The 17923-nt window shown below is 44.3% G+C and overlaps 1 protein-coding gene across 9 annotated transcripts in view; it reads left to right on the top strand.

The window, feature by feature from the left end:
* Positions 1-17923, top strand: part of ELMO1 (engulfment and cell motility 1) — an 818731-nt gene that overhangs the window by 770020 nt on the left and 30788 nt on the right. For all 9 annotated transcript variants that reach the window (XM_068236401.1, XM_068236400.1, XM_068236402.1 and 6 more), the window contains one exon: positions 5178-5260. In XM_068236401.1, coding sequence (XP_068092502.1) covers positions 5178-5260 — 83 coding nt within the window. The remainder of the gene's footprint in view (positions 1-5177; positions 5261-17923) is intronic.

Below are 17923 nucleotides of genomic sequence, written 5' to 3'. Positions count from 1 at the left end.
TATTTTTTTTTACGTATACACAATTTCATTTAAAATCCCGTTTACCTCCCCACTCAGAAAAACCCCAAATAAAATTTGTAATTAAAAAAAAAATTACAGTAAAAAAAATCAACATAAATAGTAACCTAAGGGTCTGAACTTTTTTTTAATATGCAAGTCAAGCGAATGTATCACTATACTTTTTAATTTTTAAGCTTGTAAATAGTGATGGACGCAAGTTGAAAAAATGCACCTTTTTTTTCAAATAAAATATTGGCGCCATACATTGTGATAGGGACATAATTTAAATGGTGTAATAACTGGAACAAATGGGCAAATAAAATACGTGGGTTTTAATTATGGTAGCATGTAGTATTTTAAAGCTATAAATGGCTGAAAGCTGAGAAATAATGATTTTTTCCATTTTTTTCTTAATATTCCCATTGAGGCCCGGTGCACACCAAAAACCGTTAGCAGATCTGCAAAATGCTAGCAGATTTTGAAACGCTTTTTCTTATTTTTCTATGGCGTTTTGCTAGCGTTTTGCGGATTGCTGCAGCGGATTTCAGTATAGTAGATTTCATATATTGTTACAGTAAAGCTGTTACTGAACAGCTTCAGTAACAAAAACGCCTGTAAAACCGCTCTGAAGTGCCGTTTGCGTTCTTCCTATACTTAACATTGAGGCAGAAACGCACCCGCAATCCAAAAAATGCCTCACCCCGGCATTTTTCGTTTCTGCAAAACGCCTCCTGCTCTGGTGTGCACCACCTCATTGAGATACATTGACCAAGCGGATCCGCAGCCGCAAGCGGCTGCAGAAACGCTGAAAAAGCCGCTCGGTGTGCACCAGCCCTAAAAATGCATTTAAAAAAAAATAATTCTTAGCAAAATGTACCACCCAAAGAAAGCCTAATTGGTGGCAGAAAAAATAAGATATAGATCAATTAATTGTGATAAGTAGTGATAAAGTTATTGGCGAATGAATGAGAGGTGAACGTTGCTCAGATGCATAAGGTGAAACAACACTGTAGGCTGAAGTGGTTAAAAGAATAAAATCATATTGCACTTACAAGTTCCATGAGTATTGTTATAGCATAGTTTTCCACGGGCTCCGACCCGTTCTGTTGGCCGGATGGCAGGCTGAACTCTCTTCACTTTGGATGGCGCCTAACCACTGCACGCTTGGTCAGAGTTATTCCGCTTCCAGCTCCGGGTGGTCACCGCCTTCCCCCTCGTGTGCGCTCAGTTCTCTTCTGCGTTAGGCTCCCGCTGACATGTTTTGTCATACGTGATTCATCAGGAACTAGGGACCCAACGTGCTGAGAGACCTTTTCAATCCTCCTACATCACGCCCTCTGACCTAGAGCCTCCCTCTCACCCTCTGCAGCCTCCACACCTCCCTAAAAAAAAACTTTTAACCCATTTATAAGTTCGCCTGCCATTGCTAGCAGCCCGATCCAAACCTCTCACATATACAATGCGCAACAATTAAATTGACTCATCTTACATACATTTTATGTCTATACATCACTGCACTATACACAGTAATAATAGGAGCACCAAGCCATCATATCAGCCTTGCTATGATATTTTTAAAAAATATGGAGTGGAGGCTGGTTGAATACATATGAACCGCAGGCATTGCTTTGTAATCAGCCGCTGATGTTCAATTTTTAACTTCTTTTGTATTATATGCTGCTATAGAATGCAATTTGTCTTGATTTGTGCACTCTGATGGGGTTTGTGTACTGTTGTTCATTCATGCTTGCAGTTTTGGGTAAGTTGTGCATTTACAGTGGCTTGCAAAAGTATTCGGCCCCCTTAAAGTTTTCCACATTTTGTCACATTACTGCCACAAACATGAATCAATTTTATTGGAATTCCACGTGACAGACCAATACAAAGTGGTGTACAGGTGAGAAGTGGAACAAAAATCATACATGCTTCCAAACATTTTTAAAAAATAAATAACTGCAAAGTGGGTTGTGCGTAATTATTCAGCCCTCTGAGTCAATACTTTGTAGAACCACCTTTTGCTGCAATTACAGCTACCAGTCTTTTAGGGTATGTCTCTACCAGCTTTGCACATCTAGAGCCTGAAATCCTTGCCCATCCTTCTTTGCAAAACAGCTCCAGCTCAGTCAGATTAAATGGACAGCATTTGTGAACAGCAGTTTTCAGATCTTGCCAAAGATTCTCCATTGGATTTAGATCTGGACTTTGACTGGGCCATTCTAACACATGGATATGTTTTGTTTTAAACCATTCCATTGTTGCACTGGCTTTATGTTTAGGGTTGTTGTCCTGCTGGAAGGTGAACCTTCGTCCCAGTCTCAAGTCTTTTGCAGACTCCAAGAGGTTTTCTTCCAAGATTGCCCTGTTTTGGGCTCCATCCATCTTCCCATCAACTGACCAGCTTCCCTGTCCCTGCTGAAGAGAAGCATCCCCAGAGCATGATGCTGCCACCACCATATTTGACAGTGGGGATGGTGTATTCAGAGTGATGTGCAGTGTTAGTTTTCTGCCACAGATAGCGTTTTGCATTTTGGCCAAAAAGTTCCATTTTGGTCTCATCTGACCAGAGCACCTTCTTCCCCTGGTTTACTGTGTCCCCCACATGGCTTGTGGCAAACTGCAAACGGGACTTCTTATGCTTTTCTGTTAACAATGGCTTTCTTCTTGCCACTCTGTCCATAGGACAACTATTAGTCGTGCACTGCACAAAGTTGGCCTTTATGGAAGATTCCCCCACCTGAGCTGTAGATCTCTGCAGCTCGTCCAGACTCACCATGGGCCACTTGACTGCATTTCTAATCAGTGCTCTCCTTGTTCGGCCTGTGATTTTAGGTGGACGGCCTTGTCTTGGTAGGTTTACAGTTGTGCCATACTCCTTCCATTTCTGAATGATCGCTTGAACAGTGCTCCGTTGGATGTTCAAGGCTTTGGAAATATTTTTGTAGCCCAAGCCTGCTGTAAATTTCTCAATAACTTTATCCCTGACCTGTCTGGTGTGTTCTTTGGACTTCATGGTGTTGTTGCTCCCAATATTCTCTTAGACAACCTCTGAGGCTGTCACAGAGCAGCTGTATTTGTACTGACATTAGATTACACACAGGTGCACTCTATTTAGTCATTAGCACTCATCAGGCAATGTCTATGGGCAACTGACTGCACTCAGACCAAAGGGGGCTTAATAATTACGCACACCCCACTTTGCAGTTATTGATTTGTAAAAAATGTTTGGAATCATGTATGATTTTCGTTCCACTTCTCACGTGTACACCACTTTGCATTGGTCTTTCACACGGAATTCCAATAAAATTGATTCATGTTTGTGGCAGTAATGTGACAAAATGTGGAAAACTTCAAGGGGGCTGAATACTTTTGCAAGCCACTGTACACACACCATCTGTGAGCACTATCCTCTCAGTTTGCCATTGTATTTATATAAGGGGATAGCGAACCAGCAAGGGCGTGTTTGTTTCATACCAATTTTTTTGCATTGATTGCCCAACGCACGTGTGTTTCTTATAATTTCATTGGGGGGTATTAAGTCCCAAGAAATTTTGTTTTCGAGGCATTTTCATGGGGAAAGGAGGAAAAGGAATAAAAAATGCATTATTTCTCAGTATTTACCATTTCCAGTTTAAAAATAAAAAGTGCCACTGTGATAAAAAAAAACATGCCCCCAGTTTGTGTCCCCCTAGCATAGTCCGATGTGTCCCGAGTATCGGCCCTCCAACCCCCCCCCCAGTATAGCCAGATGTGTCCCCAGTATCAGTCCTCCCAATATTGTCAGATGTTACTTGTATGTGTCACCCCCCCAGTATAGATAGAAAAGTAGTGCCCCCAGGATTGCCACCCCTCATTATAGTCAGATGTGTCCCCAGGATAAATGTTCTCCCATTATAGCCAGATGTGCTCCAGTGTTAGGTTATCCTCTTAGGGTAACCAGATGTGCTCTGATTATCAGATCCTCCCAGCCCTCCCCAGTCACCCTGATGTCCACCAGTCATGTTTTTCCCTCCCAGTATGGATGGCCAGATAACCACTCCGCCCACACCCCCATCAGGAAGCCCCCCCATGCACAAATCGGCTAACAAAGTGATCAGCAAGCAGCCTCTCTCACCTTATCTCGTTCCAGCGATCAGCCTGCAGCCCGAGCCTCCGTTCCCCACTCTGCATTCAGCCGCGTAATGCCGACTACCTTGGTCCCGGCTTGATGACGTCATCAAGCCGGGAACCGGATACTCAGCATTACACAGCTGAATACAGAGTGAGAATGGAGGCTTGGGCTGCAGGCTGATCGCTGGAACGAGGTAAGGTGAGAGAGGCTGCTTGCTGAACACTTTTTTAGCCGATCTGGCCACCGAGTGGAAAGATGAAGGATCACTGCTGTTTGCTACAATGATGGTCGTTCATCCACAGGGGGGAGGGGGAGGTCTCTAATTGACTACATGTTCCCTTTCGCCAATTAGTAATGCGGCTGACAGTGCGCTCAGGAACGTGCCCAATCGTGCACAACTGGGCTGGTAATTAAAATCATATAAATCTATGTCCTCGTGGCTTTAAAGTCACAGAGGTCGTAGATATACTGTAGTTGTGGAATAAGTGAAATGCATCCACGCATAAAGTGCGCCAAAATAAAAATGCGAAACATGTTTTTACGGCTTCACTAGCTCGAACAACACCATTCTCACACTGAACCCTCCTTCTCTACCGATGCCTAACCTTAACTACCCCCCTAGGCTAACCTTAAAGGGAACCTGTAGTGGGAGGTATATGGAGGCTGCCATATGTATTTCCTTTTAAATACCAGTTGCCTGGCAGCCCTGCTGACCTATTTGGCTGCAGGTGTGTCTGAATCACACCAGAAACAAGCATGCAGCTAATCTTGTCAGATCTGACAATAATGTCAGAAACACCTGATCTGCATATGCTTGTACAGGGTCTATGGCTAAAAGTATTGAGAGACAGGATCCAAAGGATAGCCAAAAATAAAGATGGCAGCCTCCATATCCCTCTAACTTAAGGTGTCCTTTAGCTGATATTAGAATAGCCGCCTATGGGGCGCCCAAACTTCCCATGATTGCGAATGCCCAAATTTCCATGATCGCTCTGAAACCTGTTTATCCTGTTCTTTTGTTACCTGGATTTTGGAATTCAAAATTGTTGCATGCATTTTCTTCATACAGTGCCTGTGGCAGATATTAAAGCAATACTGACTGGAAAAGACTGTCCTCACATGAAGGAGAAAGGAGCTCTGAAACAAAACAAGGTAAGCCATCTTAAAATGCTCGTTTCATGTAATCTTAAGAAAAAAAATGATTTTTCATAACCTTCTTTTATAACAATTCATCAGAGCTCCACATTTCCTCCTTGTAGCACAATTTATGTCACTTTGTTAAGTTAGCATGTAATTATTAGATGACATCTATGGATGCCTCGAACATGTCGTTTGTAGGATAATTACATGTTAGGTTCCTCACTTGTCAGGATTACTAGTATTAATAGCATGAATATTACTTGAGCATGTATAACTAATCACTTTGCACAATAATGCTGAAGACTCTTAAGCTGGCCATACACTAGGCCGATTCCCCGCCGATCGACAGCAGATTCGATCACTGGGATCGAATCTGCTGTCACATCGTTCACGCTACTCGCTAATTTTCGATCTATTTCGTCCCAAAAAGATCGATCCTGTCGATCGTTCCGTGCGGGAAATTACCGTCGATCGCCCGTGGGTAGGGAGCGCGTCGCTAGCGGCGTTCAAGTGCCCGATGACCGACGCAATACAGCTGCAATACATTACCTGCTCCGCCGGCACGACTCCCCAGGTCTCCGCTGTCTTCTCCGCTCTGGTCTGGTCTCCGGGTCCGGCATGCTTCACTTCCTCCGGGCGCTCTACTGTTTAAACTTCCCCCAGACAGGAAGAAGTGAAGCATGCCGGACCCAGAGACCAGACCAGAGCGGAGAAGAAGACAGCAGAGACCTGGGGAGTCGCGATGGCGGAGCAGGTAATGTATGCGGGGGGGGGGGGGGAACGGCAGCAGCACCACCACCACAGATTGTGAACGGTTTCAGGCTGAAATCGATTCACAATCTGTTTGCAGTAAAGGCAGCAATACGATCCCTCTCTGATCAAATTCAATCAGAGAGGGATCTATCTGTTGGTCGAATCTGATGGCAAATCGACCAGTGTATGGCTACCTTAAAAGAATCTGGTGTAGGAAGTAGACGGTGTCCGGACTCCTGACCAGATACTGTAAAGGATACCTGAAGTGAGAGTGATCTGGAGACTGCTATATTTATTTTATTATTTACCAATGTGGTGGGTATAACTAGAGCTACCCAGCTATGTTTTTTTTTTTCAAATTCCATTACGGCTTCAGGTTTGCTTGAAATCATGTTTTTAGAGGTGTCATCTGCCTTTCTCTTGGTCTGAGTTTTTCTGCACGGTGCATGACTTCATGCAACATGTGGAAAACCACCTAGTGGCTGCAGCTGGAGTGCAGGAGGGACTGGAGGTTGAGTTACCTTATTTTTATGCACTTTTTCTTCCCTAAAAGTGGTGGTGGGGGGCATGTCACTGCATCTTATGGTTCGAATAATAATAATAATGGCAGTATTTGTATAGTGCCTTTCTCCTGTCGGACTCAAAGCGCTTGCGAGGCAGCCACTAGAGCGCACTCAGTAGGCAGTAGCAGTGTTAGGGAGTCTTGCCCAATGAACTCCTTACTGAATTACTGGCTTACTGAACAGGCAGAGCCGAGATTCGAACCCAGGTCTCCCATGTCAGAGGCAGAGCCCTTAACCAGTACACCATCCAGCCACTGGCGGTTCAGACCAGCGCCTAGTGTCCCCCACATGTACCTGATTCAGTGGTCTGCTCCCACCACACCGCTAATGAATGCTGTCTGCTGCTCCCTTTGCACAATCTTCCTCAAAGCAGGGCTGCAGCGGTTTAAACAGTACAATGTATTGTAATGCCCGGGCAGATGTGGGACTCACCAGCCAGTACAGTCCCAGAACACACTTCAGCCCCGGTTCACAAGACAAAGCTGTCTCTGCTGTTCAAAGCAGTAAGTAAGACGAGCATGGCCTCCCCTTTTGTGACGTCACCATTGGAACATTTTAACTGGTGCCAATGGTCTTGAGGGTGGGACCACGGCGTCCTCATCACTGCACTGCTGCAGTAGTAGTGACCTATCAGATAGGTTACTACTTCTGCAGAAGTTTAGTGATTGGTCATAATGACGGTGCCATGGTCCCACCCATCGGCACCAGTCCAAAGACATTCCGGGGGATGTGGCTTTGTCTTGTGAACTGGGCTGACGTGTGTTCTGGGACTATACAGGCTAGTGAGTCCCCAATCTGCCGGGACATTACAATACACTGTACTGTTAAAACCCCTGCAGCCCTGCTTTGAGGAAGATTGTATTGTGTGATTTAACAGAAAGGCACAAAAGGGGCAGAGGACGACACAAGGGGGGCAGAGGTTGAAACCAGGGAGACACAGGAGGACACAAGGGGACACTAAAAGGTACAAGGGGCATAATAGAGGGTAAAATAATCTATAAGACACCACTGCACCATGGACGCACCAGGTTTAGTATATATTGTTTTCATAGTTTTTGTCCTCTAAGGCTACTTGCACACCAAGACGTTGCGTTAGGTGCTACGTTAAGGTCGCATAACGTGCACCTAACACAACGTATGGTGCTGCAAGAGCCGACGGTAGAGTGAGCCGCGTTAGGCGGCTCGATTCCTATAATGTCTCCTAGAGTGGCGCTGATTGGCCAGCGGGTCCACGTGATGCGGAACTCCGCATCACGTGGTCCCGCCGGCCAATCAGCGCCCGCCAGTGCAGTGAATATTAAGTAGCCATGTGCGCGGCTACTGTAGCTGGCTCTCCCCGCCTCCTCTCCGCCCCCCACTGCGCATGTGCAAACAGTCTAACGCGGCTATAGCCGCTCCAACGCCGTAGCATGCTGCACTTTGCGGAGAACGTGCAGCGTTACATGTAATGCAACGTGGGCTGTGTGAACAGCCCACTTGTGTTACATTGCTGTGCGTTGGGGGAGCATTACAGGCGCACTAACGTGCGCCTGTAACATCTTGGTGTGTAAGCAGCCTAAACCTAAGTGTGTCTTGTGGTCAGGAGCATCTTATGGTCCAAAAAATGGTTAGTCCCATCACTACCTCCATGCTGATCTGTGGGTCTGATAAAGGGAGGGTGAGTGGGGACAGTCAGGGGAGGCGTAGGGAAGGGGCCCCCCTCACGGTTAAAGGGGATGCTCCACCATAGTTACACCTCTGGAAAGACCCTTGTATTTAAGAAAAAAAAGGGACTAATCCACTGAACTACAAGGTTCATAGTTCTTACTGAGGGCCACACAAGTATTTTGGTAAAATTTAAACTAAAAAAAATCCTGTACTGCCTGCAAGATCTGAATCAAATAAAGAGCAGTTTTGGCTAAATAAAAATACAGCTTGATCCCTCTGACTATATCTGTAGACAGTGGCTTTTGCAACTGCATTGCTTGCAGCTAAATTTAATGGCCTGTTAGTTCTGGACATAAACTAAGAGCAGCTTTGGCAGCTGATTGTACATCTAGGTTTAGGGGGCAGCCCTTGAGTCTGGTGACCTTTACAACTGCTTTGCTTAAAGCTGAATGTGCTTTAAAGATTGCAGAGTGCTTTGAAGAGATTTAGATTCATGAAACTGGAAATATACAAACAAATGCTCCAGACCAAAAGATGAAAAGATGTGAGGGGTGTAAATTAAATTAAAAATTAATCAAACATTGCGCTGCCCCACAATCCAGTGTCTTATATATTAATACTGGGTCAATCTGACCATAGAAAGCGAACAGTTCTCCAAACTGAATTCGCTCTTCTACTGCAGACTTCTCATGGACCTCAAAGAAAAAATAAATAAAACAATAAAACTTCATCGCATAGCTTGCATACAATGTCCCAAGGGAAAAAAATACCACGCCAGTATAAAAGAGGTCCTCGTGTAGTTTTAACAGAGATCACCGCACTGTTGTGTTCCACCACCTATAGGGATCGATCTTACCTCCTATGGTGGCTGCCCTGACCCACAGACAGCACCATACACATACTGTATATATACACCCTCTGGCAGTGTTCTTCCCCTGAACATATTCCTCCCCGATGTTTCTCACAAGTAGGCAACACAGATAGAAGCATCTTTCATTGCGCAGACTGTCATAAACTCAATAGACATTCACTACCCTACAGTTGTAGGATAAAGACACCGTGCCTTTAATGGGATTACCCACACACAGCACTACGTGCCCAGCACCATGAGTGACTGTGCTCACCTAATATGTAAGCTGCCCCAATCACAGACAGCAATAGCAACTTGTTTGCACGGTTCCAGCATGGGCACTTCTCCTATGGTCTGCCTACTTGAGGGCATCCACACACTGCTTCAATACTCTCTGCCGACTAAATAAAAACTACCATAGAGTAAAAACATTTTATTATCTTCTTTAATAAAGTAGTACTACTCACAATTTGCATATAAAAACAAGCTTCTCAAATGTGAGGACGTCTCCTCAAATCAACAAGCACTAAAGCACCTCTGCCTGTTAAGCCACCCTACGCATTTTGCCATCCGACTCATCAGGAGCTCTGGGCTGGATTGGTGCTTAGTGCCTTTAATATCCCTCCCCTCATGCATATTCATATTGCACAATTTCCATATTAAAAATACTAAAAATAACCATTCATGCTTTACACAGCAAAGCCTATCCACATTATAGATGCCTGTACGTTGTATGCATTTATAATACTGGCATCAAGTTTATTTAATCTTGCTTATAAGATAGAAATAAGAATCATGGCGTCCGCTCCTAGATCTAGCCAGAGCGCGCCTTCCATGATAATGACCATATTTGGCCTGTCCTCCTTTAGCGTCATACCTCCCAGCATAACCGTACACCAGTACGCATACCCCTCCCTTCGTCTTTCTAGGTCACAGCATTCTGGGCCACCTGCCGGTTTATGCGGGTCATGCTGGAACTCATATTGTTTACGTGTTTCCAAAACCCTCTTAGCCATCTAGTGGTTAATATATACAGTGGTTTGCAAAAGTATTCGGCCTCTTGAAGTTTTCCACATTTTGTCAGATTACTGCCACAAACCTGAATCAATTTTATTGGAATTCCACGTGAAAGACCAATACAAAGTGGTGTACACATGAGAAATGGAACAAAAATCATACATGATTCCACACATTTTTATTACAAATAAATAACTGCAAAGTGGGGTGTGCGTAATTATTCAGCCCCCTTTGGTCTGAGTGCAGTCAGTTGCCCATAGAAATTGCCTGATGAGTGCTAATGACTAAATAGAATGCACCTGTGTGTAATCTAATGTCAGTACAAATACAGCTGCTCTGTGACAGCCTCAGAGGTTGTCTAAGAGAATATTGGGAGAAAACACACCATGAAGTTCACAGAACACACCAGACAGGTCAGGGATAAAGTTATTGAGAAATTTAAAGCAGGCTTAAGCTACAAAAAGATTTCCAAAGCCTTGAACATCCACGGAGCACTGTTCAAGCGATCATTCAGGAATGGAGGAAGTATGGCACAACTGTAAGCCTACCAAGACAAGGCCATCCACCTAAACTCACAGGCCGAACAAGGAGAGCGCTGATCAGAAATGCAGTCAAGAGGCCCATGGTGACTCTGGACGAGCTGCAGAGATCTACAGCTCAGGTGGGGGAATCTGTCCATAGGACAACTATTAGTCGTGCACTGCACAAAGTTGGCCTTTATGGAAGAGTGGCAAGAAGAAAGCCATTGTTAACAGAAAAGCATAAAAAGTCCCATTTGCAGTTTGCCACAAGCCATGTGGGGGACACAGCAAACATGTGGAAAAAGGTGTTCTGGTCAGATGAGACCAAAATGGAACTTTTTGGCCAAAATGCAAAGCGTTATGTGTGGCGGAAAACGAACACTGCACATCACTCTGAACACACCATCCCCACTGTCAAATATGGTGGTGGCAGCATCATGCTCTGGGGGTACTTCTCTTCAGCAGGGACCGGGAAGCTGGTCAGAGTTGATGGGAAGATGGATGGAGCCAAATACAAGGCAATTTTGGAAGAAAACCTCTTGGAGTCTGCAAAAGACTTGAGACTGGGGCGGAGATTCATCTTCCAGCAGGACAACGACTCAAAACATAAAGCCAGGGCAACAATGGAATGGCTTAAAACAAAACATATCCATGTGTTAGAATGGTCCAGTCAAAGTCCAGATCTAAATCCAATCAAGAATCTGTGGCAAGATCTGTAAACTGCTGTTCACAAACGCTGTCCATCTAATCTGACTGAGCAGGAGCTGTTTTGCAAAGAAGAATGGGCAAGGATTTCAGTCTCTAGATGTGCAAAGCTGGTAGAGACATACCCTAAAAGACTGGCAGCTGTAATTGCAGCAAAAGGTGGTTCTACAAAGTATTGACCCAGGGGGCCGAATAATTACGCACACCCCACTTTGCAGTTATTTATTTGAAAAAAATGTTTGCAATGATGTGTGATTTTCGATCCACTTCTCACATGTACACCACTTTGTATTTATGTTTGTGGCAGTAATGTGACAAAATGTGGAAAACTTCAAGGGGGCCGAATACTTTTGCAACCCACTGTGTGCGCACACACACACACACACACACACAAACACGTACATACGTACATATACTCGCGTGTATGTGTATATACATATATATATATATATATATATATATATATATATATATATATATAATGTGTGTCTCCCAAAATATAATAAGACGATGTACAAGAGGCATTATTGTGGGAAAAAACATTTCTCAGCTTTTATTTACATCTGAGCAAAAAGTGGCCAGGTCAAAATTATTCATACCCTTCTCAATAATCAACAGAAAAGCCTTTATTGGCTATTAAAGGAATCTAACACTTCCTATAATTGCAGACCAGCTTTTTGCATGTCTCCACAGGTATTTTTGCCCAATCATCTTTTGCAATGAGCTCCAAATCTTTCAGGTTGGGGGGGGGTCTTCTTGCCATCACCCTGAACTTTAGCTGCCTCCACAGATTCTCAGTTGAACTCAAGTCAAGACTCCGGCTGGGCCACTCCAAAACTTTAATGTTGTTGTCTGCTAACCATTTCTTCACCACTTTTGCTGTGTGTTTTGGGTTATTGTCATGCTGAAACGTCGCCTGGTGCCCAAGGCCAAGTTTCTCTGCAGACTGCCTGATGTGGTCGTTGCGAATCCTCTCTTTTTATGGTGCTGTTTACTATGATTAGGTTCCCTGGTCCATTGGCTAAAAAACACCCCCAAAGAATTAGGTTCCCATAACACATAAGACCAGAAGTCTTCTTCTTTGTCCAGATGACCATTTGCAAAGGCCAAGCCTTATCTGGAGCAGTGGCATCCTCCTTGGTCTGCATCCTTGGAACCCAGCAATGTGCAGTGTCCGTTGGATTGTCTGCCTTGAGACATTGACACCAGCAGAGCCCAGATTCACCGGGATGGCCTTGGTGGTGATCCTTGAATTCTTTTTCACCTCTCTCACTATCCCCTTGGCCAGCACAGGTGTCACTTATGGCTTTTGACCACGTCCTAAGAGATTTCCCAGTGCGGAACATTTTGTATTTTTTTAATAATAGTTTGCACTGTAGCCACTGGAACTTGAAAACATTTAGCAATGGCCTTGTAGCCCTTTCCTGACTTGTGAGCAGCCACAATGTGCAGCCGCAGGTCCTTACTGAGCACCTTTGTCTTAGCCATGGCTGTCCACAAACCAACTGCAGAGAGCTGCTGTCTTTCACCGAGTTGATTAAAATTAATCAGGGTAATTAAATGGTATCCTTGTATTGCTGTGAATTGCAATAATGTAGGGTCTTTGGCATGGTGTACACTAAAATGTTTTGATAAGTTATGCCCCTTCACCCCTTTTTCAATATTACGAATGTGTTCTGACACAGTCTTTTAATCGTTTCGTTGTACGCTCTATATATTGATACCCACATGAGCACCATGCCAGGTACACCACAGGTACAGTATTGTACTTCTTGGACAGCACACCTATCTTGCTTCAACGGCTGTGCCAGGTCTAGCCTGTATGGCTGATACAGACTTAATGCAAACAAAAAAGTGAAGATGACCAGCACTTGCCAATTCTTAAAAAGCATGCTTTCACTTGACAAAGAGCGGTTTATCCGTTCGAAACGGCGACAGTCCGTTGTGATTGGAATTGGGCTGCAATGGAGGCGTAACCTATTCTGGAGGAAGTCCTCATGCTACTATTTGCAGCTAAGAGCTATATCTACTCTCAAGAGCTATAGTTACATTCTGGGAGTCCAGATGTCATGGCTATTTTTTGTTCACTTTTTTTGTGAATAAATACCCTGCTTTTTAAGAATTGGCAAGTGCTGGTCATCTTCACTTTTTTGTCCACAGGTACAGTATTGCATGTTATGCATTTCTTAATTTTAAAAGACCTCCCTGTAGCTCTAGAAAAGAAATTTCCCCAAATCCCTGCTCTGTGATTTGGTTTTATTGCATGCGTTACCTGTCCTTTTTTTGCAATGTTAATGAGTTGCTGATAATGTTATAATGAGGGCACCAGGTGTTTTATTTTATAAAGTGTAATGTTGTTTAATGGTGGTTAATTTTAGATGTGACACTGATATATATGAATATAATAGATATATAAAAAGAAACAATTGTGTACACGGTATACACGGAGTGTATGCACCTTTCCCACATCGATACCCCCCGATGAGGCAAATCAGAATCTGATCAGGGAGGGATTGATTTTTTTTTTCATACACAGCACATTGAGTTGGGTCACACATGACAATGGCGGTGACTGGAAGAAACGTGTTCAACTGACTTGAGCTGAGTAGGTTTAGAGAGACCCTTTGCTGGAATGGCAGGCTGTAAGAGGATCCTGGAAACCACTTGGCTATCCAAGATCTTTTCCACTGCCAAAGTAATTATCTAACTTAATCAATGAAAAAAAAAACCACTTCAGGTGTACTTCAGTGCTTGCTCGTACAGAAGCTGGTTGGCCCAATTGATCCTTAAAGTAAATGGGAATCAATTATACAAAAAAAAATTACATAAGGAGAGGGAAGGCTCTGGGTCCTATAGAGACTCCCCTCTCCTCTCACTCTCCATTTAGCACTGGCTCCCCCGTTTGAATTCCCCGGCGCGGGGACTTCGGAAGTCTTCGAGAGCAAAGTCCCCATAAAGACAGGTGGCTTCATACTGCGCACGCACGAGTGTGCGAGAGAGGACGCTCGTGTGTGCGCAGTATGGAGCAGCCAATCTTCCGAATTGGCAGAGCAAGCAGTATTTGCCCAAATTTGTTTAATAATGCTGCCGGGGAGGCATCACTGGAACAGGGACCGAGAGAGGAGTGGGAAGGCTCTATAGGATCCAGAGCCTTCCCTCTCCTTAGGTAAGTATCTGGATGTTTTTCTTTTATAATCGATTCCAATAGACTTTAAAGAAGTAGTTGATAGGCATGGTGGATTTTTCATAGAAACAATCGTAACTGGTTTAGATGTGATCACAAGTTGGATTCTTTAACTTCTTTGACTCTTCTTTTGATCTTAAAGGGAACCTTAACTGTGGGGGGAAAAATACACTTACCTGGGGCTTTCCCAAGCCTCCTGCAGCCGTCCTGTGCCCGCGCCGGTCCTTCGGTGCCCTCCGGTCTCCCTCCGCGGCTAAGTTTCGTTTTCGTCCGACTGCCAGTCGTCCTCCTGCAAAGCGTCCTCCTCTTCCGCATTCCCCGTCGTAAAGAGCCGTAAAGCGCGTCCGCATGACGCGTCTTGCGTCATGCGGACGCGCTTTACGGCTCTTTACGATGGGGAATGCGGAAGAAGAAGACACTTTGCCTGAGGACGACTGGCAGTCGGCCGAAAACAAAACTTAGCCGCGGAGGGAGACCGGAGGGCACCGAAGGACCGGCGCGGGCACAGGACGGCTGCAGGAGGCTTGGGAAAGCCTCAGGTAAGTGCATTTTTTTTCCCCCACAGTTAAGGTTCCCTTTAATGATCTTATCAAAAATAAGATTGTTCGCTAAAAACCACACCATTTATGGATACGTTTAGGGACAAATGGCAAAGATTATGGTTAACGGTTCATACTCAACATCGCAAAGTGCTCAGTCTAGTTCTCTTCAATCTATCTATTAATCACTTCATAAATTAAATAGAAAGTAACATCGCCATGTTTTCAAATGATACAAATGAGGAGCACAGAGCTGAGTCTGCAACGTCATGACCCTGGGGTCGCAGCCATTTTTAATTTTCTTAAAACCAAAACTAAGGAATACTGTAGGAGGAAGGTAAACACCGCTCACCACTTTGCCCCATCAACCAGGAGCAGGACCAAGGAAAGCCACACCGCACTGTCCGTATTGAAAAAGCGGGAGATCCGGTCAACCGGTAGAATAAAAGTCCAATCTTTATTTGTAAAAAGGCATGCTGGAGATAGCAATAATAGCTTACGCGAATCGGAGCCTCACACTCGCTCCTTAGTCATAGCTATGACTAAGGAGCGATTGTTAAGCTCAGATTTGTGTAAGCTATTTTTGTTATGTCCAGCATGCCTTTTTGCAAATAAAGATTGGACTTTTAGTCTACCGGTTGAGCGGATCTCCCCCTTTTTCAATACGAAACTAAGGGACACATTGATTCGGGAGAAGCAAGGGATCCAAGCAGCTTTCTTTTACTGAAGAAACTTTTTTTCCAGACTTCTAATAGCTGTAGGAGCTGCCATTTTCCCCCTCCCTTTCCTCTGCCTCTTCCGCGTCCCCGCTCGCCCGCGCGTGCGCCGGATTCGATACCCGCTCGTCGCCGCGCCGCTTATCTTCCGCTCGATTCCCTGCCATTGTCCCCTCGCGGGGAACGAGCAGGGAATCGGCGGTAGCAAGATCCGTCCTGTCGGATCTTATCAATCGAGCCACATCAGCAGCTCGATTGATAAGCCACATCGCCGCCTCATCTACCCGTGTAGATGAGGCTTTAAATGTAAAAAGGAGAGGTAGAATAGATTTTTTTTTTAGTAAAGAAACACATTGTTAGCATGCATTGTTAATGTGCTACAGATATGCCCTGGGTGCTAAAAATGATGCTCGGTTCACTTTAAGGGACTCTACTAGATCTGGCTAGCTCCCCAGATCAGGTAGTATTTTTTTACAGGTATTGTACCTGCTTGGGCTTACTTTTAAAGTGACACTGAAGTGGAAAAAAAAAGTATGATATATTGAATTGTATGTTTAGTAGGGATAATTAATAGAACATTAGTAGCAAAGAAAAGAAGTCTCATATTTTTATATATATATATATATATATAATGTCCTTCTCAAAAAATTAGCATATTGTGATAAAGTTCATTATTTTCTGAAAATGTACTGATAAAAATTAGACTTTCATATATTTTAGATTCATTACACACAACTGAAGTAGTTCAAGCCTTTTATTGTTTTAATATTGATGATTTTGGCATACAGCTCATGAAAACCCAAAATTCCTATCTCAAAAAATTAGCATATATTATCCGACCAATAAATGAAAAGTGTTTTTAAAACAAAAAACCTTCAAATAAACTTTCAAACTTTCAAACCTGAAAACCTTCAAATAATTATGTTCAGTTATGCACTCAATACTTGGTCGGGAATCCTTTTGCAGAAATGACTGCTTCAATGCGGCGTGGCATGGAGGCAATCAGCCTGTGGCACTGCTCAGGTGTTATGGAGGCCCAGGATGCTTCGATAGCGGCCTTAAAGTGAACCGAGCACCTTTTTTTCACTCAGGACATTTCTATAGCACATGAAAAATGTATGCCGACTATCTGTTTCATTATTAAAATAAACTTTAAATTTACCTTGTATTTTACATTCAAAGTTGTTAAATTGGCCTGTTTGAGCAGGCCTGCCAACCGTCCCCATCCGCAGAGAGTTCAGGAACCTCTAATTGTTTTATTGAGCTAATTACCAAGAGGTAAACAATGCCTTTCATCAGCAAAGGGGGTGAATAATTAGGAGGGTGTCTTCAAAGCCAGGGTGTGTGTCAATGTGTCAAGATAGCATCTCTGACTTCTGTAAATAAGGAATGTGAGAAGGGGAGGGGGGGACATGGCAGCTTCTATGTCAGGAGGGATTCCAGTAAAAGAGAATGTGGTCAGTTCCCTTTAAGCTCATCCAGAGTGTTGGGTCTTGCGTCTCTCAACTTTCTCTTCACAATATCCCACAGATTCTCTATGGGGTTCAGGTCAGGAGAGTTGGCAGGCCAATTGAGCACAGTAATACCATGGTCAGTAAACCATTTACCAGTGGTTTTGGCACTGTGAGCAGGTGCCAGGTCGTGCTGAAAAATGAAATCTTCATCTCCATAAAGCTTTTCAGCAGATGGAAGCATGAAGTGCTCCAAAATCTCCTGATAGTTAGCTGCATTGATTGACCCTGCCCTTGATAAAACACAGTGGACCAACACCAGCAGCTGACATGGCACTCCAGACCATCACCGACTGTGGGTCCTTGACACTGGACTTCAGGCATTTTGGCATTTCCCTCTCCCCAGTCTTCCTCCAGACTCTGGCACCTTGATTTCCGAATGACATGCAAAAGTTGCTTTCATCCGAAAAAAGTACTTTGGACCACTGAGCAACAGTCCAGTGCTGCTTCTCTGTAGCCCAGGTCAGGCGCATCTGCCGCTGTTTCTGGTTCAAAAGTGGCTTGACCTGGGGAATGCGGCACCTGTAGCCCATTTCCTGTACACGGTGGCTCTGGATGTTTCTACTCCAGACTCAGTCCACTGCTTCCGCAGGTCCCCCAAGGTCTGGAATCGGTCCTTCTCCACAATCTTCCTCAGGGTCCGGTCACCTTTTCTCGTTGTGCAGCGTT

The sequence above is a fragment of the Hyperolius riggenbachi genome, chromosome 5, assembly GCF_040937935.1.
Source record: "Hyperolius riggenbachi isolate aHypRig1 chromosome 5, aHypRig1.pri, whole genome shotgun sequence".
Classification (NCBI taxonomy): Eukaryota; Metazoa; Chordata; class Amphibia; order Anura; family Hyperoliidae; genus Hyperolius; species Hyperolius riggenbachi.
Note: the sequence above shows the minus strand (reverse complement) of the source record. Positions and strands in the feature narration are given on the sequence as shown.